Raw genomic sequence first — 25,970 nt, forward strand, 5'->3', positions numbered from 1 at the left:
TTACAATGGAATAAGTGCAATTTTGAAAGAAGGTATCAGTATTGTTCTTATTCACAAATATGAATTTCAATACCAATTTTCATAATTGATTTTTGAGCCCTGTAAATTGGTACCACACACACTGGCACATAACTTGAGCACTGTATTTTTTAATTGATCATACTCAAGAATCTGCATACCTTGGGTGAACTGTGACGCATCTTAAGCAGAATCTGATAATTGAGAACTTTCCACTGCGAGTCATCTCCCATGGCGACAGCAAACTGGGCAATACAAGGCACCAAATGTTTGGTAATGTGGGTCTTGTAGATCTCATCTCCTCCTAGCATGTTCTCCAACTTCAGACACATAAAAACAAATTCATTAGACACCACAATGACAGGAAAAACCTTTATACCAATAATAAGTTTTGATCCAAGTTTTTCCAAGTAAAAAAAGAAAAAAAAAAAGAAAAAGTATTTTAACAAATATCTACATCTATTTGCAAAAGTCAAATGATCCAATAATCTTTTTAGAGCTGTATCAACTTTGACAGTCATCAGGGTCTTCAGAAGGGGTGTCCAAACTCGGTCCTGGAGAGTTTAGCTCTAACTTGCCTCAACACACCTGCCTGGAAGTTTCTAGCAAGAGCTTGATGAGCTGTTCAGGTGTTTGAGGTTGGAGCTGAACTCTGCAGGACAGTTATGTGTGTGTGTGACAACACCAGTAATACCGGTACCATCGTTGGGGGGGGGGGGGGGGGGGCGTTGGAGTTTTTCCCTCTTTTTCCACCTTTTCCAAAATCGCTTACGGTGCGTGTCCACTGGCGTAGAGCACAGCAAGCGTTTCAACTCATTTCTATGGAAGCTCAACTTCTATAGGAATGAACTGAAAATGCTCGCTCTGCTCCGCTTACTCCACGGCAGTTGACACACACCGTTATGAATGCCCGTGCGGCAGTGCGCATTTAACTTCGAATTAGCACCAAATCAGGGGCAGAAATTGCTTGAATGGTGGGTTCATTATTCTTAATGAAAAACTCAACAACAAACAGTACAATGACAAACTCGCTTAAATAACGGTTTTAGATTTTGCTTTGAAACCAATCTTCCGTCAGTCAAGAGTTTGCAAGAAATTCAGCCTTTTGATGATCTCAGGAGAGTTACCATCTAGATGTCTTTTTTTTTTTTTACTTTAAGCCAGAGAAATATCTAATTGAATTTAAATTCAGAAGCTGAAAACAGGTCCATCATTGATGAGATGCATTTAAGTCACTGTCCATATAAATTAAAATGATTATGCGTTTTTTAATCAATTATGAAATTGATAATCCAACAGATTATCCAATAACTTTGTTTATTTCATAACATATTACAATGGAATAAAACAGGAATGGGGAATAGATTGTAGTTCTTGATGCACTCAATTCATGTGCTACACTGACCTGATCCACCAGGGGCGCCAGCAGAGCATCAGCCCTTTCCTTACTGAGGAAGCGCTGAGTGTCATAGAGGCAGATCTTGTGGAGGCAGTCCAACACAAACTGCAGCAGCTGGCTACTCTTTGTCACGTTACCATCATCTGAATCATCGTCATCTGAATCATCGTCATCATCTGAATCAAAGAAGGCTTTGTCTACGGACAGAGGGGGTGGAGGTCAAAGCAAATTACATAACTTAAAAATAAATGTGTAAATGAAAATGACTGAATTGTATCTTCTTACAAACATATTTCAGACTACCTGTGAGGGAAATGTTGAGCTGCTGCAGTAAGTCAGAAAAGGGTTTGACCAGCTGCCCAGCAAACAACACAAACAGTCCTTTGAGTTTGTCGGCGATACGGTCTGCCAGTCTGTAGAACGTCAACAGCCGGTCTTTAGAAGCGCCATCAATCTTTGACCAGTCAAACAACTGCAGAAAAGTAAAAAGGAGATTTAATCAGCATGCATTTACACTTTCAATGTTCTTGAAAGTAACTTACAAAGTACATATTGAGCTTTTGACAATTACTACAACAAGTGTCTAAGAGTCTATTTTTGACTGATGAATCGTCCAATTTATTGGCTACTACCGTGCCCCACTTGGATGAAAGGCTGGGTATTGACACAGATTTCATGAATTGAGATTCTGATTCACAAGCTCTTGATTCAATTCCAATTTTGATTAGATTTGATTTAATATAGATTCAGTTGGATATTTAATCAAGATATGTTCAAGTAAAATTTTTTTTATAAAATGAAGGACAAAGAGACACATTACATAGAACAAGTGACAGGTCTATTAGTTCAATAGTTAATCTAAGACTTATTGCACATGAATTTTGACATACCATATCATTTGTTGCTATGGGTATATCACTATAATATTAAAGGTTAAAATTAACAGTCCAAATTAAACTTTTTATATAAACTTTTTAATGATGTAATTATGCTACAAGTTTGTGTCTAAAACAGTAATTAATATGTAACGTAATGCAAATATTTAACAAAATACTCCTCTCTAGAGTTAACTAACAAGCTAAGGACATTGAATGGGTTTCCAAATCCAAAATGATTCTTGAAGCAGTGTTTTGAAAGTGCCCATAACTGGTATTATTTACGCATTAAAAATAAAAAGAAGTGGTCTTAAGTTATTAGAGGAAGTCTTTTTCGCACTAAACAGTAGATGCTTACCTTGAAGAAGAGAGGTCTGAAAGTGACTTCTGAAAGTTTCATAATCATCACTAGTAGACAGTCAATCACACAGCCCTCAATTTCACCAGTCTTCTTTAGATCTCCCTATTAAATAAAGTTATATTAGTAATCATAAGTGCACTTATTGAAAAAACAACACATTGAAACAGGGGTATACAGTACCTGGCAATGCTGGGCACGGAAATCAAGAGCAGACAGGAAAAAGGAAGTGAGCTCTGACTGGTGGTTGTTGAGTTGGTCTTTCTCCATGTGAGTGATATGTTCCTTCAGGATGGTCATCAGTGGACCAAGACGTTTCTGCGACAGGTAAGAAGGGAATCAGCTGAGAATTAAACACTAGTAATAACACAAGGATTTCAGTTTGTTGAGATTTGTGCGATTTTGTGGCAGTTATTTTTTAGAATTTTATGGAAATATTTTTATAAATTAGGATATTACATTACCATATTATGTGTGGCAGTAGTCGTATGACAGAAAAAAGCAAAATGCATAAAGTTGTTTATTTTTTTCTTTCCAAAGAAACTATTTTTTAAAAGCTGTTATTTTTATTTGATTTTAGTTATTAAAATAAGAACAAAGCAGAAAATTACAAACAATAGGACAAAGGTCATTTTTGAAAGAAAGATAGTTTAGAAGAACTTTTTTTTCCAGGTAGGTTTAGCATTCAGGTACAAAATACTACAGAAACAGAATAATCAAATGTAAAATAATACACTGCACAGTCTTCACATGAATTAAACATACTGATTCCATATTAAAGTTACTAAAGTTATTCAGCCAGTCATGTTTTTTTCTCTTTTTTTTTATTAACATTATTGACAGAGCAAGAATGTTAGGCTGCTTTCACTTAAGACTTAAATGCACTGATACACATAATGATAGGATTTGATGTTCTCACAATTAAGTTTAACATTTAACCAACTACGTTTACATGAATACACATCAAGACGGGCATTTTGACAACTTTGTGTGTATTTGACCATTTAAGCGTGACATTCAGCTTTCTCCCTGTGCACGTCGGGTGTGTGTCAGTCAGTGAATGAATACTGCTTTGAGTTTAATACATTTTTAACATCAAGCTTTATTCTCTCATTCATGCATGTTTCAAACTCTTTGGTATTTCAGTAGTACACCCAATCCTACCTGATGAACATCCACCATGTCGCAGTAGCATTTTGTGATTGTGGGAATGAGGACCCTGGGAGGCACCTTTGTGGCAAGAGTGGAGCTGAGAGAGGCGAGACGTACAGACAGCTGAGGGCAAGATGTCAGTCGCTCGGCTAGCAGAGTTAAGCGGGTGACCTAGAACACCAGGAAATAATGAGAAGATTCAAATAACTTATTTGAATCACGTATGCTACTCTAAGATTTGTCTTGAAGTAACCCTGCTACTGACCTGAGAGATAGTGTCCTGAAGGTAGGGGCTGAGAAAGTGTGTTAGCGTCTCTGATACGCGCTGTAGAGCTGTGACGGCACTCAGCAGGTAGATTTCATTGTTCAGCAGGTCCTTCCTCTCCTTCAGAGTATCTAGCACTACAGGCATCAGCCTAAATACAACACAATAAACAAGCCATGAAGATCATTCACTTCCAGTAAGTTTTAAAAATAGAATCATTCTCAAATTCCCACCCCTAGTGATTTAAAGCCCAAAGCATACTTCAGTTGACGCGAACGCTTAGTGTATGCGTACAGCCAAACGCATAGCCTTTCAAAGTAAACTTCATTTGATAGCGTGCGTGAACACTGGCGCTCGACACATGCGCACTAGACATTTTCAGCCTTGTCCAGTGTCTGCACTATTTCTATCCAGAAGTTATGACTGATACAAATTTATTTTTAAATTCCTTAAACTAGAGTTGCAGGAATCTCTTAACCCCTTCGCACAAGCATTCGTCTGTGTGGGAGTTTGTTGCTACTTTTTCAGTAGTTTGTTGTTGCCAAATTTTGTGTTATCTAAAAGAAATCAAAAGTTATGGCATTTGGAACCATTGAAGCCTTTTTATTAAAAATCCAAAACTCTCTCCAAGCAAGTGATCTGAGTGTTTTACTGAACATAAGAACTACTTGCATGTGTAAACGCCACAAAACATAAAAATATTAAAATTACATGCAATAAGATCCTGGTTGATGAGTGATGATCTCCCAGCACAGTTTCAGCTGTACGCTCTTTTGCCACACCGTAAATCAAATTTCTATTGGTTGAACTTTCAAATGGCGTTGGAAAATGATTGTGATAGGATCGACTCTATAGCTTTAGCCAAGCAGCATGTCATGTCACTTGACATTGAGATTTTCTACATCACGTTATGTTGTGTGTGGGCTTGTTTGAATCGAGACCACCTGCTCTAAATAAAGTTGTTACAAATTTACGCAGTTACAAAGCAGAACGTGGCGCAAAAGCCTCATCTGTATACCGTTTACATGTGCGTCGGTGGCAATTTTTTATGGTTTTGCATCATCAAAATGTGATTGGTTTGATAGATAAGCTAAACAGCTAAATTTGTGACTACAGATCGAGCCATAGAATGTGATTATCGGCTGATACAGATCTGCTGCCAATCGATTGGAGCATTCTTAATGCTGATGACGATATTTACATCATATACACTGTATGCATATGCTAACGTACGCGTAAAAACCAAAGGCCATACTATGGGATTAACAGTACCTGTGTAACTGTGGTATAGCGTGGGCTTTCAGTGTGCTGGTAACTTCCGCCACACACAGCAGAGCACTTCCCACTACGTTCTTCTCCTCATCTTTATTAGCAACCAGCTCCACCGCTTTGCTCAGCACTGGTATAAATGCCTCCTGGTGGCCCGTGCCAAAATTTCGGCACAGAAGCTTAAGGCTGTAAAGGGCCGTCTGTCGATTGATAGCCAACTCTTCTTCTACCTGTGCTGTGACCTGTCCGTGTCTCCGACCTACGGTGTTCAGGAGGTTGCCAATGAGCTCCAGAAGTACAGTAATCTGTCAGAAATATTAAAGGATTATGAGATGAGCTAACATTAAAAATCATTTATTAATGTAGAATGGGCAGTCTATGGTTATAAGCTATAAAATGCAACGTTTACAACAGTGTCTAAATGCTTAATTAAAATTGGTTTGCGCAATGACAGTTTTTATTTTACCTGTTCCTCCAGCCAATGTGTCCGCTGTTGTAGTTTGTTATTAAGTAACTCCATGGCCTTCCTTCTTACCGATGCCAACTGATTACCCATCAGTCCTCTCATTACCATAATAAAGGTATCCATGGGCAGCAGGGCATTAACCTAAAAGATACATAACACAGCATGTTTTATGCATGTTTTATGCATATATGTATATGCACAAATGAAAGTGTACACAAAAAACAACTGTTCAATGAAGTCGCCATACTATTTCTGCAGTATATAGTATGTATATTGTGCACAGTATGAAAACTGACTGTATGCTTGTTGTTTGATCAGATTGTGCACTGTTAAGACACTGTGTTAAAATGTCAATTAATACAAATATATTTGTATCAATGCAGCGATTCCTACCTTGTCCAGGGTGTCATATGACTTGCTGAGCAGAGCTCTCCAGAACTTAGCTGTGGGTTTATCTGAGTTATCCTCAACACATCGAGCAACTGCATGGATGTAGCGCAGAATCTCCTCCAGCAAACTAACAAGTTAACACAGACGTTACACCCCACAAACAACACCACAAATAATCACCGTCAAGTCAAGTACTGTAGCCAAGCTTCAACTCACTTGTGCTGAAGAGTCTGTAAGGTGCCTTCTGTCAGGTCCTCACAGTCAGCCATCTATCAGTCAAACAATTACACATTTAGGATGTTTATTGAAAAATTCCTGGAGGCATTTTAATATCAACATTAAATCAACTGCTTCCAGCTCTAAACCTACCTTCCCAACGAATCTCTCTGAGGAAAGGAGCTGAGCCATGAACGAGACAGAGAGGAATTTAAAATGGCGGAGGTCTTTGCCACTATGCGCTTCCACATTGAAAATTAGATCAGAGATGGTTTCTTCCTTCTTCGCCGCACTTCTTCCACGGGTCCTATTTTTCTCTGGAGCTGCACAGAGAAAATATCAAACAATTTCCTTCTCTGTCCTCTATTTTTTTGTTTAATTATTACAATTAGGGCTTGGTATTGACCCAGATTTCAAGATTTGATTACAGTGCTATTGATAAGTTCTTGATTTGATTTCCGATCTCGATTCAATTTCATTTAGATATATATCAGCTACAGTACATTTTTAAGGAAAAACAGAGAACCCTGTCAGTTGGTACATTACTACGATATCAAATAATTCAATTCAATATCTATTAAATGTTTCTATATATATAATAAATAAACACAAATGAAAACTGAGTTAATACATTTAAATAGCATAGTTTTTAATATGATACAAAAAGTTTCTACACCAATTTGTTATGATTTATTCAAACATGCAATAAATAAAACATCACAGGTCAAGGTAAAATATAATAAAAAATGTTAAGCTAAATATTCTCTAGAATTTTTTTCTAGTTGGCTAAGTTGAGCTATGGACACTGAATGGCTTTCCTGAGGTAAATGTAATGTTATGTAACACTGTGTTTATTGACATCTTTCTGTGGTTGAAACGCTGATTGAGCAATTACTTGAGAAATGATACATTTCACTAAGTTGTACTGTTTCTTTAAAATACCTTCTAATGTTCATGATCAGTTCAGGTGTGAAAGCTTTGAAAGCTGAGACTTTGTTTCTTATCAAAAGTAACAAAGCTTATTGTGATTATTGTATGGCAGGCACACTAATGAAAATAACGATACGTTTTATTTATGCATCAACATAAAAAAAGTATATTCACATTATATGGACTCACAGAGATTGATTATAAAAAAAAAATGTTTGTGTTCTTCTGAAGAAAACGTTTGAGGCATTTCATTGAAGTGGGTAGTTCTTACCGTCTTCATTGTCCTGTGGTAAAGTCATGAGATACTGCAGAATTCTGATGAGGGAGGTCAGCTGCTCCTTTATCTCAAACTCACAGCACACCGAGATCCAGAAGTCCTGATCTGTCTCTACAATAGACTCCTGCACAACACATCACACAACTGTGTCTACAAACCCTTAACAAAAAATGGGTTTACAGTGTACCAAAGCATTTTTTGGAGATAAATAGCTTATTCAGTGGCTAAAACCCCAAAACACCAATACAATTGGAGATTTAAAAAAGATGCACGAAACTTTCTGTACCTTTTCAGCCCCAGTTGCACTGAGAGATGTTTGTGTGACATGCTGCTTAAACAAGAGCAGCATCAGGACCCAGAGGAAGCGAGACGGGCCCAGCGTGCCCAGCAGCTGGCTGAGGATGGGTAAACGTCTGTGCTCGGGCACATGAGGCAGGGCATCAACAAACACATGCATGATGTGTGTTACCACAGTCTCCATATGCCCCTCAGACTGGGCACTTCCACCCTCATGGGCCTGTGGAGAAACAAGAATCAAGTGTAATTTAAAGTCTCTGTGATATTCTGGTCTCTAGATATGGCTTGGGTCCCTTCAATATATGTCTACAGAATCATCCAAAATGCATAAATCATCCAAAATAGTCCCATTGCTTACAAATGTAACACTTTTCCTCACCAAGCCCCATACATAGAAGTATCATTCATGTCCATAGTACAAATCAGTCTTCTCTGGGCTTTTGTCAATAACGATAATTTTATGAAAATGAAATGCTTTATATATACCTATTTACCTAGGTAGGGGTAAATCACTGTCGTAATGAGTAACTCATTTGCTCAAACGGCTAATTTTTTCAGGAACAAATCAAGTGACCGTCTATACGAATAAGTCACTGACTCACCTGATTCATTTAAAAACGTGGATACATTCAATAACTCAACTGCACAGCAGTCTTTGAGCATCTTTGCTTTGATTGGAACTAATTTGATTGGCGAAATGGAGCAAAAATAGACAAAACTGTACGTAAAATGTAATTCACAATATTAACTTAGTTTATCGAACTGTTCTATAAAAAAAATAATATCACATTTGCAATTGTGCTGATATTCAGGGAAAACAGCCCTGTTTTGAGGTTTGTGCAAATCATTATACAGTATACAGAACAAACAGATGTTTAAACAAACCTTTATAAGAGCAGGGATAACTGCCTGAACAGTCTTGTTGATGACCTGGAAGCTGTAAGTATCATCTAGTCGCATGATGTTGGCACCCATGAACGTGAAGATGGGCATGATGTTGTGAAGAACCTTCTCCTGAAATCAGAGAGAAAGACGGTTACCACTGCATTTGAATGCATGCGTGTGAGTGTTTCATGACTGTACTTACAGGGAATATACCCGCCAAAGCACCGAGCAGAAGAAGTGCATGATGGTGAGTTTGGGGCATGTTTGACATCCTGACGCACTGCACTACCAGCTCCACGTTAAATTTATCCTCCTCCAGCTCATCTACAAACACAAAAAATACAATATGTCCAAAGTTGCCTGACTTGGCACTCAAAGAAACTCTAGAGAAAGCTTGTGCTTATATTCTCAGCAAAGTGACAGCAAAATTATCTCACGCCCTCAAGTAAAATATCACCATGCAGATAAGGCTAAAAACATCTGACCTCATCATAACCATTCTAATGTTTTTATAGTCATTTTATGCCAGGTGTCTGGTACCTTTGCTGATAGAACTTCCATCAGGAGACAGTTTCTGACAGACATTCAACAAGCAGCTGAGGATGAGTTGTTTTATGTACTCTATATTTTCCTGTTCAACTGCTGCAGGCTCTAGACATCTGTAGGACACAATGAAAGAGCTTTCACAATCTTTCATGTTAAATATTTCAGAGAATATTTAATTAGAAAGGTTGGTGAGATTTGATTTATTAATCTTGATTTGACTGGACCAGAGCATTTTCAAATTCAAGAGTATGATATGGGAAACTTAAGTAAATGTCTAATGTCCAAACATGGCAGTAGATGTTGTCTTAACACACCTGGAGAGCAGATTAAACAGAGCAGGCACAAGATACTGGGCTCTCTTCAGCTTCTTCTTGTGTTGCAGCAGCTCTAAAATCAGGGTAACCCTTGGCCAAGAGACAACACCCTCCTCCGGCACTCCCCCGGATGAGTCTTGTGTTTTTTTTCTGAGGGGAAAAATTGCAATTTTAAATCTTAAAATTTTCCAGAAGTGGAGTTTGGAGTCTATTACATAAGGACAACTATGCACCTCATTTGCATTTTACTCCTGCGTGTTTGCTGAACTGTAGCAGTAACTCTTTGTTTATCTACAGGCATAAGCTCATTGGCCACTAGCTCAGCATCCACAGCAATCTAGAAACAGGGATACAGCAAAACATTTAACAGGTTTATTATTGGCCCAAATAAGTGAAAAACATGAAACATTTTTCTAGATATCATTTAAAAATATTTTTTGGAAAAAAGAAAATTAACATTAACATTTCCCATACCGTTTTAAAGACGCTGTTGATAGTTTGGGCACAGGCAGGGTTTTTGTTCCCCACCAGCAAGTCAAAAAGAACAGAAAGAATTTTCTGTTGAATCTTTTCATCTCCAAGAGCAGTGAAGAATGGCTTGGTGATCTGAGGAAATAAGACATTAACTTACAAACAAAACTAAGCATAGAGAATGATCTGTGTCCAATTTGGTGCAACAACAATTTTTTATTGTATTTATGATATATGTATTATCTTCACATTATAATGACAACTATGTTAAATGATGACATTTATACTAAAACTCAAGGAGTATGTATTAGCAAACATAAAATGAGCAGTCTATGTGAAATGAGGAGTCTTAATGGACCATCTCCAAGCAGAAGTGTCCATCCAAAAATTTAATTGAGACCCAAAATAGAACTCTAAAAAAATAACTCTATTGTTTACCTAAAGGGTTAGTTCACTCAAAAACTTTTTCTAAACGTCTACCAACCTGCTCGAGGGCAATAATCTGGAAACTAGGCATAGTAGGGTATGGTTTGGCTGAGGTGCCCAGTGCCCTAATGAAGACCTCTAGGCACCGAGGGTCTTTGACCAGTAAAGGCGCAGACGTCTCATTGAACTTGCTCAGCAGGAGCTTCAGTAGGAGGGCCTCATCTGGCAGGAAGGTGCATGAATCTGGAGCACACTGCTCAAGAAGTCGCTCCACAGCAGGCAGAAGAATGGACAAAATAGGCTGGACAAAGGGCATTATTATAAGCATGCCAAATAAGCAATGGTTACTTTAAAAAAACAAAAGCCTCCAGGCCTACTAACTCTACTACATTGGTTCTCAACTGGTTTTGCTTCAGGACCCAGATCTTACATTGGACATCATGTGGCGACTCAACACAGTACCAGAATGATTTATCCAGGGCTCTACAGTACAACCATTTTAGTCACATTTACGACAGAAAATTACTACGTACAATTGTGTAGAAATATTTAGGTGCATTAAATTTCATTAACTTTATTTATGCAATTTTATTTGCCGTGTACATGCATTCATTCCACCTCTAAACAGTGTGTACATCTACTAAATTCCACTTCAGACACATCTTCTGTCACCTATGCAGTGCAAAGATGGATTTCTTATACTAATTTCATTTAATTGGTATTTAGGTTCGAAAAAAATAAAAGAACTTGGGTGAACTATTCTTGTAATAATGACAAGAAAACTACAATTTGACAACCTGAATGCACGGAATGCAAAAAAAACTTTCATATAAACCAAATGACGAAACACGCTACTAGAGGAGATGCAAACTAAAAATGAACAGTTTGGTGACAGTACCTCTCCATGAACATCCTGAAGTGCTCGTAGCAGTGTTTTGGAGGTGTAGGCAGGGCAGCAAGATGACTGCACGCACTGCAGGAGCTGCTCGATTGACACCAGCTTCTTCTTCTTATCTTTCAGTGACACTGCTTCCTCGTACATCTTGGACAGTGCCTACAGTAACATCAAAAGTGTAATTTCTTAAAGAGTTTTGATTTAGGCATCTTCCAGAAATAACGCAACATAACTAGATGACAAATCCCATTTACCACAGCCATAATGCTTTGTTGTGGTTTGACTGACCTGGTTGATGTATGAGGGGTCAGCTATGATCTCCTCTGTTGATTTGAGAAGGTTCTCCACAAGCGGATAATAAGGGGAAGAAACAACCCCAGAGAGAGAGTGGAGCACAGCAATGGCAGCTCTCCGAACTTCACACACGCCTGAACATAGACACACCAGCAAGGATGGCACCACTGCAAAAACACGACCACAGTGAAACGCACATGAGACAAAGCCAAGAACAAAATCGCTCTGGAATAAAATTCAGTAACACTTTATAGTAAGTGTAGTGTAAAAGTAATTACAAATCATTTGCAAACTATTCGTTTATAGTTAATTATTAGTTTATAAACAGCAGTAAAAAAAACCCGGAATAAATAAACAATTTAATCATTTTAATTTTTTGGCACAAATATAAAATAGTAATAAACATCAGATATATACACCATCTAATATTTTTACTAAAATATTTAAAGTAAATAAAAATGTTGAGTGAAATCCAATGAGTGTTTTGAACAGATTAATTGAAACAAACAGAAACAATTCATGGAAATGAATAAGGTTTAATTCAGAGGGAATAAAAATATCTTGGTGTTCTCAAGGGACAAGGAAATAGCTCGAAACGAGTCTACCGCATTCACAATTATTTTCATTTATCGCCCAGTCTTATTACACATTATCAAAGTCAGTAATGCCTCTTAGAAGAACAATTAATTAACCGTTTTACATAGTAACAGTGTTCCATGTTTGCATTTCCAGTGTGTTTTCAATGCAGTTTGAGAAATCTAGAATTTTCTAGTTTGAGTTCACGAAACGAGTGAAGAGTTTTACATTACATTATTAGTCACCCATACAAAATATAGTACATTTACACATTTGCCTAAAACTGATTATTTTTTCTTAAAAGTAACAATGTTAACTATGAAACATATAAGACTATACATGATTAAATGGTTTAAAAAACGTATTAAATAATTGACAGGCCTGTGTGCATGTGCAAACAGTAAAAAAAAAAAAAAAAAACATGTACAACATATGTAACTAACCCGATTTGAGAGAAACCATATTGACATACCTGGTGAGGAACCTGATGCCAGTAAGTTTAGGGTTATTTGTGGCTGGTTGCAAAGCAAAGTTTTTCCCACATAAAGAACCTGAGTTTGCAGTATGGCACTAACTCGACAATCCAATTGATCACCCAAATTACCGTTGTAACCCCATAAGAGAGAGAGAAACTTAAACATTGTTATCGGCTCATTCAGGTGCACCTGCAAAATGACAAAACCAGAGAGAAATTAGCCATCTTGCCATGCCATTGTTTTAAATCAAATACACTAGAAAATAAATATTCAAATCAAGCATTTCCTCACTGTAACAATGGCAGTATCTGGAATAATTCTAGCATGGCAAGATTGAAAATCATGTCCAAGAACTGCATATTTATGCAAAATTCTTCATATACATCAGTAAAATTCAACAGCATGTTATTCCTTCTAGAGAGGAAGAGGAAGTGTATAGGCTAGTTGTCTGTTAAACAGTAACTGTGAAAATAATACAGTACCTGTATCAGAGGTTGCATTAGGCTCCTGAAGCCATGAGCCAAGGGCCCTTGACTAGCTCCTGATATAATCACATCAAACAGACGGCACATGAGATGCAGGTAACAGCAGGTATTAGTGTCCATTTTCTCTGGGTTCCACCATGGCTCATCTGAGAAACACAACCTTGTTAACAAAGTTCATTTTGTTACATAGAAATGCAATTTTTAGCAACAGAAATCTTTTTTTAGATAAAATCTGGACCAATTAATTTGCCCAAACAGTTTATCATTTTTAGAACATCAAATATTAAATATTTCTAGTGAACTGAACAGTAAAAAAAATTTTGCATTAAATTGATCAAAAGTGAAAAAAACGTTACACTGTTACAAAAAAAATTATATTTCAAATAAAAGCTGTTCTTTTGAACTTTCTTTTTCAAAGAACCCTGAAAAAAAAGCACATCCGTTTTTAACAATGATGACAATCAGAAATCAGAATATTAGCGTGATTTCTGACCTGAACTTTTGAACGGTAGTGAATACGTGGTGTACAATGATGTTCTAAAATGAGGCAAATACCTCAGTTTAAAAAATAAATAAAAATAAAGTGTGTAACAAACACAAATTCACTATGTTGACATTTTTCAGGTTAAATAAACATTACTTACACTATCAAGAAAACAATAACAAAAATAATTATATTTTGAATTTCTACATTAACAAAGTAATTATTGTTCTATTTATTAAAATGAAGTATATTTCTCATCAAATGGGTGAGTTTACTTTTTAATTAGTCTCTCCATTAACACCATCATTTATTCATTCAAACTAATTTGCGAATGCTGAACGAGCACAAAAACGAGAAGCAGGATTTATCGCGTGAACAGCGCAATAGCCAATCACAGCATGATGTAGGGATTGCCTACTCTCGTGACTTTTCCCCATTCAGCCTCAATTACCACCCAACAAACCCACGACACTCTTTAGGAGGTCTGTTAAAATTCAATGGGTTCAGTGGAGGCAACAGAGACGCTGCTTCCTATTGTAACTTAAACTGGAGATTTCACTATTGGACAGTCAATTTTTGGGATTTATACACTTTTTAAATGGCATATTTTGTAATATTTTATCATCCAGTTTTATGAAGAGGCAATTCCTTCCTTGCTTCCTTGGAGGAAACACTCCTGATACAGATGTAGATAAACAAAAAAATACTTAAAAAAAAAAAAAGAAAAAAAAAAGCATTTAAATAGTGTGAATATTTAGATTTTAGTTCTTTCAGTTTACATAAAGTGTAAGTTGCCACAAATGAAGACTTGTGTAATATTATTAGGGATGTCCCGATCCGATCCACGGCATCGGTATCGTGCCGATACTGGCCCAAAATGCTAGATCGGATATCGGAGGGGAGAAAAAAAATTATCCCAAACCTATGATCCGATACTCATTAGGGGTGGAACGGTACGTATTCGTACTGAACGTACGTTCGGTGCATGGATTTTAAAAGAAATAAATCTCGCGTGCACATTAATTAATGTAATACGGAACTAACGTTACTGTTAGATACGCGCATATGCGGGTTCTTTAGGGACACCTAATCTGTAGCCCACCTTAGCTCTGAACTCGCGTCTATATCGCTTCAAACGCTCACTTTATCATTATACGCGCGCGGCGCGTCCTATTCGCTTTGGACGCGCGAATGGATTCAAACTGTTCAAGCATCGAACTAGACGCGATAGACGCAAATTTGACGCTCTATTCACGTTTGGTGTGAACGCAGCAAAATGAACAGGCTGCGATGTCAAGATTGCAATGCTGGAGTATGTGTGTGTGTCAGAGAGAGAGAGGCACGGGCGCGAGCGAACAGTGGAAACGAAACATAAAAACATACTCCGTCATTTTCATACAGGACATCATTAAAACTGCAAAAAGTGTTTAGCCTACTTTTGTCAAACTGTAAACTCTTCTCAAACTGTAACTGTCACCCAACCAAAATCACACACACACACACGCTGTTTAAAAGCAAAAATGATCTCATCTTTTGGACATTCATCATTGCATTGGTTTTCATTTCTTGTCCTAAAACAGAGCACTAATCTGTTTATTTTTAAGTTACACATTCTACATTGAATAAAAAAAAAAATCAAATGTGTTTTTTAAAAAGTAGTATTATTTTATACAGAAATAAATAATTTATAATTCAGATGAGAATAAAGTTAAAGTTACTTAAAATTTTAAGGAAACAAATATATTGATCTGAAATATAGCAAATTCATTTTAAATTCATTCAGGTTACCAAACATATCTCAAGGTCTTGAATAAAGGCTGGCAGTCTTTCATTATCAACTGTTGTTGTGCACTATATACTGGAGAAGTATTTGTTCTCCATTTGAGTGAGATGTTTTTATGTGGCTAATTGAGCAAAGTGCTTCCATTATATTTTATTATTATTAGTATTAGTTCAAGAATAAAATAAAAATATCGGATTGATATCGGTATCGGCAAATAGCCAAAGCTGCGGCATCGGTATCGGAAGTGAAAAAGTGGTATCGGGACATCCCTAAATATTATTACAATCATGTCACAGTTCACAGCTAAATAAGCAGTCCTTTACCTTTAAATGAGGAATCTGGACATTTAAGTGCACTGATGAAAAGCCGCAGGAATGACAGCAGAAGAAGGCCTTGTTCTCTCTCTGCATTGAGTCCAGAGCTCATTTTCTGCAGAAACTCACCCAATACCACAAAGACCGGAAGACACTCATATACCTCCTCATTAGAAGGCTAACATTAGAGGAAAAAAAAAGAGAAAATTAACATAACACAATTATGTGTAATTTTAAATAAGTAACATTGTAGATATGTCAAAAAGAGTTTACAAAATCTAAATATAATTCACAATATACTAGAAACTAACTGTATGGGTCAAAATTAGATTGAAATTATCGGCACAAGTCAACACGAAGTACATTGTGCAAACAAAAACAACAAGAGGTTGGTCTAATCAGAGCAATATCGATCATTTTTTAAAACTATGACCAACATCAAAAGGTCCTCCTGCTCTAGAGGCTGATGAACATCATGAATCCCTAGTCAAAATCTTCTTGAAATTGTTACTGGCAAATAGTAGTTTGAGGACATTTGTTCCTGCATTTGCGCTCTGACCTGTTCAGGTTGGATTGTGTAGACCTGTATCAGTAATGGCTCCAGTAGCTTGTACACGCTCTGTGCTGTGTGGAGGTGTTGACTCTCCGTCATAGACTGCAGACTCTGTAGCAGAGCTGAACTGAACACCACAAATACGGCTCTGTCCCGCACACCGCTGCCCTGACGGCTCAGGATATCACACATATTCTCCAGCTGCAAAATACACATGAAAAAACACAGCAAAAACAATGTTGGTTCTGTATTAAGAGATTTGAATGGAAACAACTTGGACAGGTTTGTGAAGCTCTTAAAGAGTCACAGACACACCCACAAAAAGTCTTTCTTTGGGTGAAAGTATTTTGAAAAACATTTAAACAAGATTAACTTATCAATTTTCTTAAAAAAAAAAAAAAAAAAAAAAAACTCATGCAGTTTTGGATTGAAATGAGGGTAAGTAAATGATGAGAGAATGTTAATTTTGGGGTAAATTATTCCCTTAATACACAGGATGCTTACAGTGTTTCGCTTGGTTGCATGATCCATGTTGGCCAAGTTCTTGACCAGAGTTGTTGTGAGCATTTGGTTGGCCACCTCCAGCACATCTGACGGAGAGGTTTTGACAAGAACATCCTTCAGGACTAAAGAAAGAAAAAGCAGACAACAAGAAATGAATCAATACTGATTTCATTAAAATCTAATACATTTCGGTCTCTAATACAAAGCCAGTGTGCGCAGGAAAAATAATTTAAACCAATAATAAAAAATTATTTCATGCTGAACATTCCTGTTTTGCTTAGACATAATTCACATGTGGAAGTTAAACCTTGTGAATGTAAAGTAATATCTATTGGACATTTCTTCAAGGTAATTTCCAGAAAATACCATTCTAGAGCAGGAAAAAATAAAGGCAGCATTTCAAATAAATATATACTTTTTTTCCCCCTGCCTGTAAAATGTACCTTTGGCCCAATCCTGAGTTAGAGGATGCTTGGAGAGCAGAGTGGTTTCAGCAACAGAAGATGTCATCTGCAGCTCCACACTCTCGGGCGCAGCATTGGTCAACACCAGAAATGGCAGGAGCTCCCAAATAATCTGTGCCTTAAGATCTGGGTTGCCCTCAATAATACGTGGGTCATCAAGAACTTGCACCGCCTCTTTTAGCACTGAACACCTGCAGAAATCAAGACCAGATGAAGCCTGACTAAAGCATCTTACTAAAGTATATTTCTTAGTTTGGAAACATTATCATGATGAGTGTAAATCAATATGGATTGATACATCATAATGATATGTTGTATTGATGCAATGTGTAAAAAAATAAATAAAATAAAATAAAATAAAATAAATAAAGACATTTAAAATCTACTTTTATTTTGCCACGTATGCACTAGGGTTACAACTTCCTGTATCATAAAGATGCAGTTTAAAAAAAATGAAATAAAAATGGTCACCCCAGATTGACCCCAGGTCACCCCAAAAAATTGGAACAACCATTTAACAAACGTTACTATGTGTAACATTCCTAAAACTTTCTAGAACTGTTTTCTAGAACAGTGTTTCCGGCTAAGGTTTACACTCGGGGTACATTACGGCATGTTTTCTATGTACGACGTTCTCAATATAATTCATAATCCCATCCCACGTTTATAATGAACAACGCGTTATGGTTATTGTGTTATTATTACAAACGGTGTACGCACAGAACAGAGGGGCGGGGTGAGCAAAGCTCATTATCATTTAAAGACACATGCACTTAAACGGCGTGCTGAAAACAGAGCTGTTTTTGACCAGGTAAAATTAGTGTTTTCTTACAATACTAATGAGAATTTTTAATTAAAGTATATTACAAACTTTTAATTTAGACCCTAAAGAATCATATTAGCTTGTACAAAAATGGCATTATGACCCCTTTAAACGTAACTTTAATTGTAATAAACATAAGCAACTAAACGAAAGCAGCGGCAACATACAGGCATAATAAAAACAGCGACATAAAATGTCCCGGGCTCTCGGCCCCGCTCTGCTTTATACCACAGTAACATTAATAAAACTTTAATACATTAGCTCATCCATGAACATGGTTTCTGCCTGAGTCCCATCGGATTACTGAAACGGATTTCTGTCCATCAGCTGTGGAGGTGAAAACGACAACTCCCATGATTCTACACTCATCCACGGTGTCATCAAGCTACGCCTTTGTTATTGTTTTAAAGAAACTATGTGTAGCTTTTTAGGTATTTTATTATCTAAAATCAATATTTTTATTAGGGATGCAACGATACCATTTTTTCAGAACCGATCCGATCCGATACCAAAAATTCTGAGTATCGGCCGATACCGATCCGTACCGATACCAGCGCAGTTTTTTTTTAATCAAGTAGAATTTCTATAACTCTGTGTTGAACTGATAATAAGAACTGAAAAAAAATAAATACAACAACAAAAAATATATGATCATAATCTGACATAAATGCTATTATAAACTAGATTAGTGTATAATTCAGCAGTAAAATTTAGTCTAGAAAAATCACGAGTGCACAATAATTGTGAATTTATTTTGTGAAAAAAAAAAAGAAAAAAAAAGTTTAGTGGGGAACAAATTAGAGACAATAAGTGTAACACTAAATCTGGTAAAACTTTACACATTGCTCTTTGTATTGTTGTAAAATACATTCATGAAAAACAAGATAAAAATCAAAAATAGCAATTATTTTATATCCTACTATAAAATTGAGAAATTTTTTTAATGTATAGCACAGCTGTTTAATGAGGTAGCAACATAATAGATAGGACAGAACAAGAACGGCTATAGATAATCTTTCATTGCGTCCCTGTATTATGATATGAAAGGCTCCAATACAGTGCGGCACAAAGCGCTTATGCGCATCCCGAGCGCAGAATGATGCGCTTGAAGCAGCATGAGTCACAGCGCGCAGCGCGTCGAGTCTGCATTGGAAAGTTTAAAGCACAAAGAAAATACATATTGATGCGTAGTGTATTATACAGTATCTATCTATGCAATAGTCTATTCAGCATTTTCTTTTAACAGTTTTAAATTTCAGTTACTGTGCGCGTGAAGAATAAATAGTGCTCTGACTTTACTACAGTGTTGTGATCTAACAGACACCCGGTAGAAAGTAACATGATTAAGGTACAGCAATAAAGTCCAGCAAGATAAAGTTGTTTTATGCGAAACCATAGACCTTTATCTACAGATCAAGTATAATAATAGTAACATTGAATCATCTTGGAGAGAGTTTCATCGTGTTAACTGTCGTAACCGAACGCGACGCGCTGTTTGAGTGCTGAATGAAGAATGATTGACAGCCGGAGCTGAGGTAAACATTTACCTTGAATTTAACAACTTAAATATTAATTTATATCTCACATTATACTATATAATGGCTTCAGAACACTTATAATATTGTGCACGAAAACGTATGGTGCTTTATAATGTTTGTGTGCCTTTTGTGGGGCTTAACAATAACACTGAATAGTATACGCACAATATCGGATTTGGATCGGCCTCATCTGACCGATACCCGATCCGGCAAAAATGGCAGTATCGGAGCCGATACCGATACTGAGTATCGGATCGGTGCATCCCTAATTTTTATTAATAAATATGCCCTCAATGGTGTACAAATACCTATGCCAATGATCAGACTAATCCTCGTAAACGAAGAATTTATTATCTTTATATACATGGGACGGGTAGGTCCACAGAGGCTTCCATGTAGTTCCGCCATCTTGAAAAACTATAATAGCAGAGAGGGACAAAAAGTACTAGGCCAACGCGTTTCGTTCAGAACCAGCGTCACGTGACTGAAGCCAGCAGACGCGGAGGAGCAGAGCAGTGAGAGGCGCTTGTCACTGCCGCGGCAAGTTTAAAAGGATGCACTGTACGGTTATTTATACACCGTTCATTCATACATATGCTGAGTCACAGGATGAGTCCTGGTCGTCGAAAAAGTCCAAAATAGACCGTAAAAGGAAACGTGACCGGAGATTACAAAAACAAGGGTTAATGTCGGGATAGCTAATGCAGGAGAAAGCTTTCAAAAGAGACGCTGAAGTTGCCTGCTTTCTTCTCGACAGGTAAGTCAATGTTACGGTCTTAATTACAAGCTTTTTTTTCATTGCTTGGTTGTGTACTTTATTATATAGACAGTAGAACATATATAGTTAAAAGTTAAACAGGCTCTTTGATGAATAGCAGCTATTGAGTAAAGTAACGTTAGAGAAGGCTCTGATGATGATGATATCTAACAATGCACGTACTTCAAAAAATATAACGAGTAAAGAAGTCATTACTACTAATTACCATAGTTAATGTTTTTCACAGTCAGTAATTCATACTGTAACATTCTTTTTTTCGTTGTTTCAAGTTTCTATAAATAAAAGTTGTGAATCATAGTGAAAATAAAGCAGTCTTGGTTTGGTGTGATCCACCCCTTGGTTCTGTGACCATTTGATGCTACGCCCCTGGTTGTCATTTGCTGAGCTCATTGCACAAGCAGTCATCAGATTGATGATTTTGTGACCGACTTTATATTTTTGTCATTATTTGTTCATACATTTGTATAGTTCCAAAAAAAAAAAAAAAATCAGTTAACTAACCAATCTGCAGATGGTTTGATGCGATGAAGAAGTGAAATCAAACAGGAAACAGTCTCCTCTGGATCAACAAGTCCCACGTGAAGCTGTCAAGCAACCATAACTGACAATTAACATTTAGATTGTACAAAAAGTAAGACTAATTGAAAGTTTACATAAAACAAACAAACAAAAAAAACATTTATGACGTGGTCATCTTACTTGCAATGCTTTAAGGGCAGACAGCACAACCTCTGACGTTTCATCCTTTACTCTCTCCAGCAATGAATCTTTCAAAAATGCCTCATTAAAGCCATTCTGCTCCTTAAGACACACAGACAAAAAGCATCTCATCATTACTTCATCAATGTGCATCTCTTGGATGTTCAATGGGATGATATGAGAAAAACAAGGTGAAAATGTTAACAAGCTAACATCAAAAGAGAATATAAAAGATACACACATGTTGTGAGGTGAGGATCTTCGTCAGGTAGTCTACTGCCATATTTCTCACAGAGGGTAGTGGATGATTCAGGCTGAGCATCAGAGAGGTGTCTGACTCTGGCAGGATCTGCATATAAACAACATATTAAAGTCTTGTTTTGTTTTTATTAAAGGTTTACTTAAATGATTAAAGCCATTATTTTTTAAACAGCGTTAACACATCTGATTTATTCTATTCTCTTCTGATTTCTAAAAACTGATTAGAAATTTGAGAACAGATTGAAAAAGATCAGAATTGCATACAAAATTTACCATTGCAGATCAGTAAATGATGGAGAAAGACCATCTTTAAAGGTAATTATAAATTAAACCCAGATGGAACATTTGACAAACGTAAAGTCATTTGCTGTCATTGTATGGAGAAACTGAATCACTGAAGTTCAGCATGTGAAACACACTCAACACTTACACATGCAAGATTTAATCAATAAAATGAGGAAGTTGTTTTATTGAATTTATATATTGGTATTTTATAAAATATTATATCATGTTTGCATTTACAGTGTGTATTAATGCTGTTTAAGGTGTACAGTCTCTTTTTGTTTGTGTGAAAATCATACAAATATTTCTAAATAAAACTTGTTTTTTTTTAAACAGGTAAATATCTTATTACACAGCGCTCTGTACTTTTTAGTTCGAATACGATTGTCGATGGCATTCTGCATATTTTTTGTATAATTGATTGTTATCACAGGCAATTGATTTAATACGTATCTGTGCCAGTTTCATGTGTCACATATTAACTAATATCAGTTTCACATCAGTGTCCCGATTATCCAGTCAGAATTTATTTTGTGATAAAGGTCAGCTGACTCTATTCTGGAGGTAACAAATAATCCATAAAATTGTAAAGACTGGTACACAGCATGGTTGCCTACCTGATATTTTCCACAGCTCATAGTAAGAGAGATGAACTGATGAAGCAGACTTTTTTCATTGTCAGAGAACACATTTTTGACACGATCTTCCAGTGCCACATCCAATGCACATGGATACCTACGAGCAAAAAACACTCAACAATAAACAAAACACTCCTTATGATTTAGATTTAATAACATCTTAGGAGCTATACTATACCACAAAAATGCAGAAGTGACTATAAACATACCTGGATTCAAACAGTCGTACAGTAGATTGAATTCTCTGATTAAGAGTTAAAATCCTATCCGAGGGAAGCTCACTGCCGCAGGAAACATACTCCTCAATAAGCAGCCTGTTCAAAGCAATAAATGTAAAAGAATAAAGATTTAATAAAGCAGACCATAAAACATGCATAATGTCCAGGGTAAAGAGAGTTTTACTCATAATTGAGGCTAATTTAAACCCTGCTTACTTGGCTGCGGTGTTCTCCAAGTTGCTGGACAGTTGAAGATTCTGAAGCAGTGATTCTAATAGTCCAGTACTTTGAGACAAATCTTCAATCTGCTGCTCACCTATAGGGAAACAATAAATAAACCAATTAACCATGTGATGGCAGCGATTTTACTATAATTATTAGGAATTATGTATGAAGGGTCAAGGTATTAGTTCCTTGATACTACCAATCAAAAGTTTGAACATTCATACTGAGTACTTTCCATGTTTAGATTAATGACACTTAAACTAAAGGCTAAAATACAATACACAACTTTTGGCCAATATTTTTGCAATGATTATCAGTCTGGACCATAGACTGTGACATCACCCATTGGTTTCTAAAGAGCATTTTTAAAGCCCAAAGTGGGCAGAGCCAGCCGTCGCCGTGTTGGTAGCGCGTCACTCCCGGATAAACGAAAATGGGAAAAAAGGCGGGATTAGCTGAGGTGACAACTAACAGACAGCAGACAAACGGCTAGTAGTGACAGCAGTGGCAATCCACCTGCCACTCAAGTGACTATGCCCTTAATTAGTTTATCTATGTATTATCTTTTTATTCTTTTAATTCATTTTATAACTGTATCATATATCTCTTTTAATTTCCTTATAGCCGTTTCTAATTTTCCTTGCTTTTATTTTGTGATTATTTTTATTCCTTTCTGTAAAGCACTTTGACTTGCCATTTATATATATATATATATATATATATATATATATATATATATACATACACACACACACACATATATATACATATATACACACATGAATTTTGATTTCATGGTGACTAAGTTCACACAGAGCAAAGATAGAAACCAACCATCCTGCGTCATCACAGATTGTATGAGATGGGGCAGCAGGTAACGCAGTAAGGGACTGATGTCATGGACTGTAGCTATATTCTGGAGTGTGGACACCAGGTTAGGGGTAGCAGACAGGCACCCAAATGCCCTAATGGGAAAAGACACAAAATAAATAAGAATTTTAGATGCAGATAATTGTGAGAGAAATATACTAGACTAGTCCTATTCAAAGAAAAAGTAGAGTACAAATTACTAAAACTTACTTTGGACCAACTACACCTTCTTTCTGGTTCTGCAAGAGGATGATAATGCAGCTCAAACCCTCTCTGGTCAGCTGTGGCATTTGACCTAGAGACCTGCACAACAGCAAGGTCAGAGTGTCCACCAGCTGATCCTCCATCACTACCTTCACAGCCATCTGACACACGATCATGTAAGTGGCAGCAGTGTAGTCTAAAAAGTCAGATTTCAGCCCCTGGTTATGTAGGGAAAAAGTAGAAAATAATTTAGGTTCAGTTGCTTACATCCTTTCTTGGAACAATATTCCTATCATATATTTATTTTTGTCCATTCCATTTGGTGATATTCACCTTTAAATTGTGGTAGAGAAATATATTATATAACTACAATCAAGTAATTTTGAGTACATTGCATTTGCTATCATTAAATTGTATTATGTATATCTGGGTAATACATTGCCCCCACCGCTTGATAAAGACACTGGGAACAGTTATTGACTATGTTTACATGCACATCAACACTCCAATACTAACAGAATCTGGCAATATACCAATTAGTATTGAGTCATGAGAACTCTCCAATCCGATTGACTCATTTAGTTTAAGACAATATTTAATATGCAGACTACTTAAATTGAGAAATGTTCAAAAACAGGATGCTGTATGCCATTTTATTTTTTCTGTTCAAGTTATATTAGCTTGTAGATAAATAAAGCTTGTTAAAATTATTCTTTAAATGAGAGAAATCACTGCCTATTCTGAATTTATACACAATGTAGTTATGCTTTTCGTCAAAAAAAAAAAAAAAAAAAAAAACCCCTTTAGGAAATATGCATTTACATGGAGCACTGTATTCCTTATTACTATCAGTTTAAAAGTCCAATTGGAATTAAAATGTTCCATGTAAACACCTCAATCAGAAATTTCAAATGAAATTTCAATCGGTTTGAGAGGGGAGGGACACAACTTTTATTTTTTAATCCAATCTCTAATCCATACCAACTTGCTCCGCAGAATCACAACCTGTAAGTATGAATAATTATTGATGTTTACATTTTCTACCGGGTGTGTGAGTCTTGAGTCTGAAAGATAAAGGATGAAGCAAGATTTGTTTTACAAACGTTTGTTACATCAGTGATTCACGTTAGTGCTCGGCTAATGTATGTTATTGATACAGTTTCCGCATGTGCACTGCAATAAATTAGAAATATACACATCGGTTTGTTGATGGACATACACTTGTTAATGCTGATGGTGAGGAATTACAGTTGCAACATCTTATAATGTTCCTCAAACTGAGTAGGGTATCACTGAGAAACATCCTTGCGATGGAGGTTCAGGTTGAATAACTAATTCTTCCAATGTTTCATCATCAGACTCGCACTTATTGATATGGTAAAAATCAACGTCATTGTTACTGTCTTTACAGTGTGTACAATCGGTGAGCTTTAGGAAGCCTCAGGATGGAGCTTAAGTTCAGTTATGGTAATGAGAGTTTAGCTTTCGAAATACGCTGTAAGTGGTAGACCAATCACAACAAACTGAGTCATCTGGCCAATCAGAGCAGAGTAGGCTCACGGAAAGGAGGGATTTAGAGAGACCGATTCGTCCATCGAGTCATTTGAGAATCATTGAAAAATGTGGTGACGTGCAATGTATATTATGAGAAAATAAAACAGTTTTTTGACCTTTGATGCATGTAAACCTGTTATAGGAGACCTCCAAAACAAAATTAAGAGCCTTTAAAATATCACTTTGACAGAAATGATTAAAAATTATTATTATTATTATTATGGTAACACCTTACAATAAGGTTCCTTTATTAAACATTAGTTAATGTATTAACTAACATGAACTAACAATGAGCAATACATTTATCACTGTTTTTGTTAATCTTTGTTAATGTTAGTTAATAAAAATAAAGCTGTTCATTGTTTGTTCGTGTTAGTTCACAGTGCATTAACTAATTTTAACAAGATTTTAATAAAGTATTAGTAAATGTTGAAATTAACATTAACAAAGATGAACAAATGCTGTATAAGTGCAGTTCATTATTAGTTAATGTTAACT

At 36.3% G+C, this 25,970-nt stretch overlaps 1 protein-coding gene across 2 annotated transcripts in view; it reads right to left on the reverse strand.

Moving 5' to 3' along the window:
• heatr1 (HEAT repeat containing 1) overlaps nt 1–25,970 on the reverse strand; it is a 31,439-nt gene that overhangs the window by 2,418 nt on the left and 3,051 nt on the right. The window contains exons 7-43 of one of the 2 annotated variants that reach the window (XM_084435010.1): nt 23,925–24,136; nt 23,679–23,809; nt 22,836–22,935; nt 22,611–22,715; nt 22,381–22,498; nt 21,462–21,569; nt 21,221–21,322; nt 21,023–21,105; nt 17,362–17,573; nt 16,919–17,040; nt 16,421–16,615; nt 15,871–16,039; nt 13,278–13,426; nt 12,792–12,984; nt 11,738–11,910; nt 11,453–11,608; nt 10,613–10,855; nt 10,132–10,263; nt 9,891–9,994; nt 9,658–9,807; nt 9,338–9,456; nt 9,000–9,121; nt 8,798–8,926; nt 7,902–8,132; nt 7,610–7,739; nt 6,562–6,731; nt 6,409–6,461; nt 6,196–6,319; nt 5,803–5,943; nt 5,340–5,641; nt 4,068–4,218; nt 3,815–3,973; nt 2,834–2,968; nt 2,651–2,755; nt 1,721–1,889; nt 1,424–1,614; nt 180–338 (exon numbers count right to left, since the gene is read on the reverse strand). In XM_084435010.1, coding sequence (XP_084291136.1) covers nt 180–338; nt 1,424–1,614; nt 1,721–1,889; nt 2,651–2,755; nt 2,834–2,968; nt 3,815–3,973; nt 4,068–4,218; nt 5,340–5,641; nt 5,803–5,943; nt 6,196–6,319; nt 6,409–6,461; nt 6,562–6,731; nt 7,610–7,739; nt 7,902–8,132; nt 8,798–8,926; nt 9,000–9,121; nt 9,338–9,456; nt 9,658–9,807; nt 9,891–9,994; nt 10,132–10,263; nt 10,613–10,855; nt 11,453–11,608; nt 11,738–11,910; nt 12,792–12,984; nt 13,278–13,426; nt 15,871–16,039; nt 16,421–16,615; nt 16,919–17,040; nt 17,362–17,573; nt 21,023–21,105; nt 21,221–21,322; nt 21,462–21,569; nt 22,381–22,498; nt 22,611–22,715; nt 22,836–22,935; nt 23,679–23,809; nt 23,925–24,136 — 5,547 coding nt within the window. The remainder of the gene's footprint in view (nt 1–179; nt 339–1,423; nt 1,615–1,720; nt 1,890–2,650; nt 2,756–2,833; nt 2,969–3,814; nt 3,974–4,067; nt 4,219–5,339; nt 5,642–5,802; nt 5,944–6,195; nt 6,320–6,408; nt 6,462–6,561; nt 6,732–7,609; nt 7,740–7,901; nt 8,133–8,797; nt 8,927–8,999; nt 9,122–9,337; nt 9,457–9,657; nt 9,808–9,890; nt 9,995–10,131; nt 10,264–10,612; nt 10,856–11,452; nt 11,609–11,737; nt 11,911–12,791; nt 12,985–13,277; nt 13,427–15,870; nt 16,040–16,420; nt 16,616–16,918; nt 17,041–17,361; nt 17,574–21,022; nt 21,106–21,220; nt 21,323–21,461; nt 21,570–22,380; nt 22,499–22,610; nt 22,716–22,835; nt 22,936–23,678; nt 23,810–23,924; nt 24,137–25,970) is intronic. The other variant, XM_084435011.1, reaches the window with a different exon arrangement.

This window comes from Rutilus rutilus (genome assembly GCF_951802725.1).
Source record: "Rutilus rutilus genome assembly, chromosome: 16".
NCBI lineage: Eukaryota > Metazoa > Chordata > Actinopteri > Cypriniformes > Leuciscidae > Rutilus > Rutilus rutilus.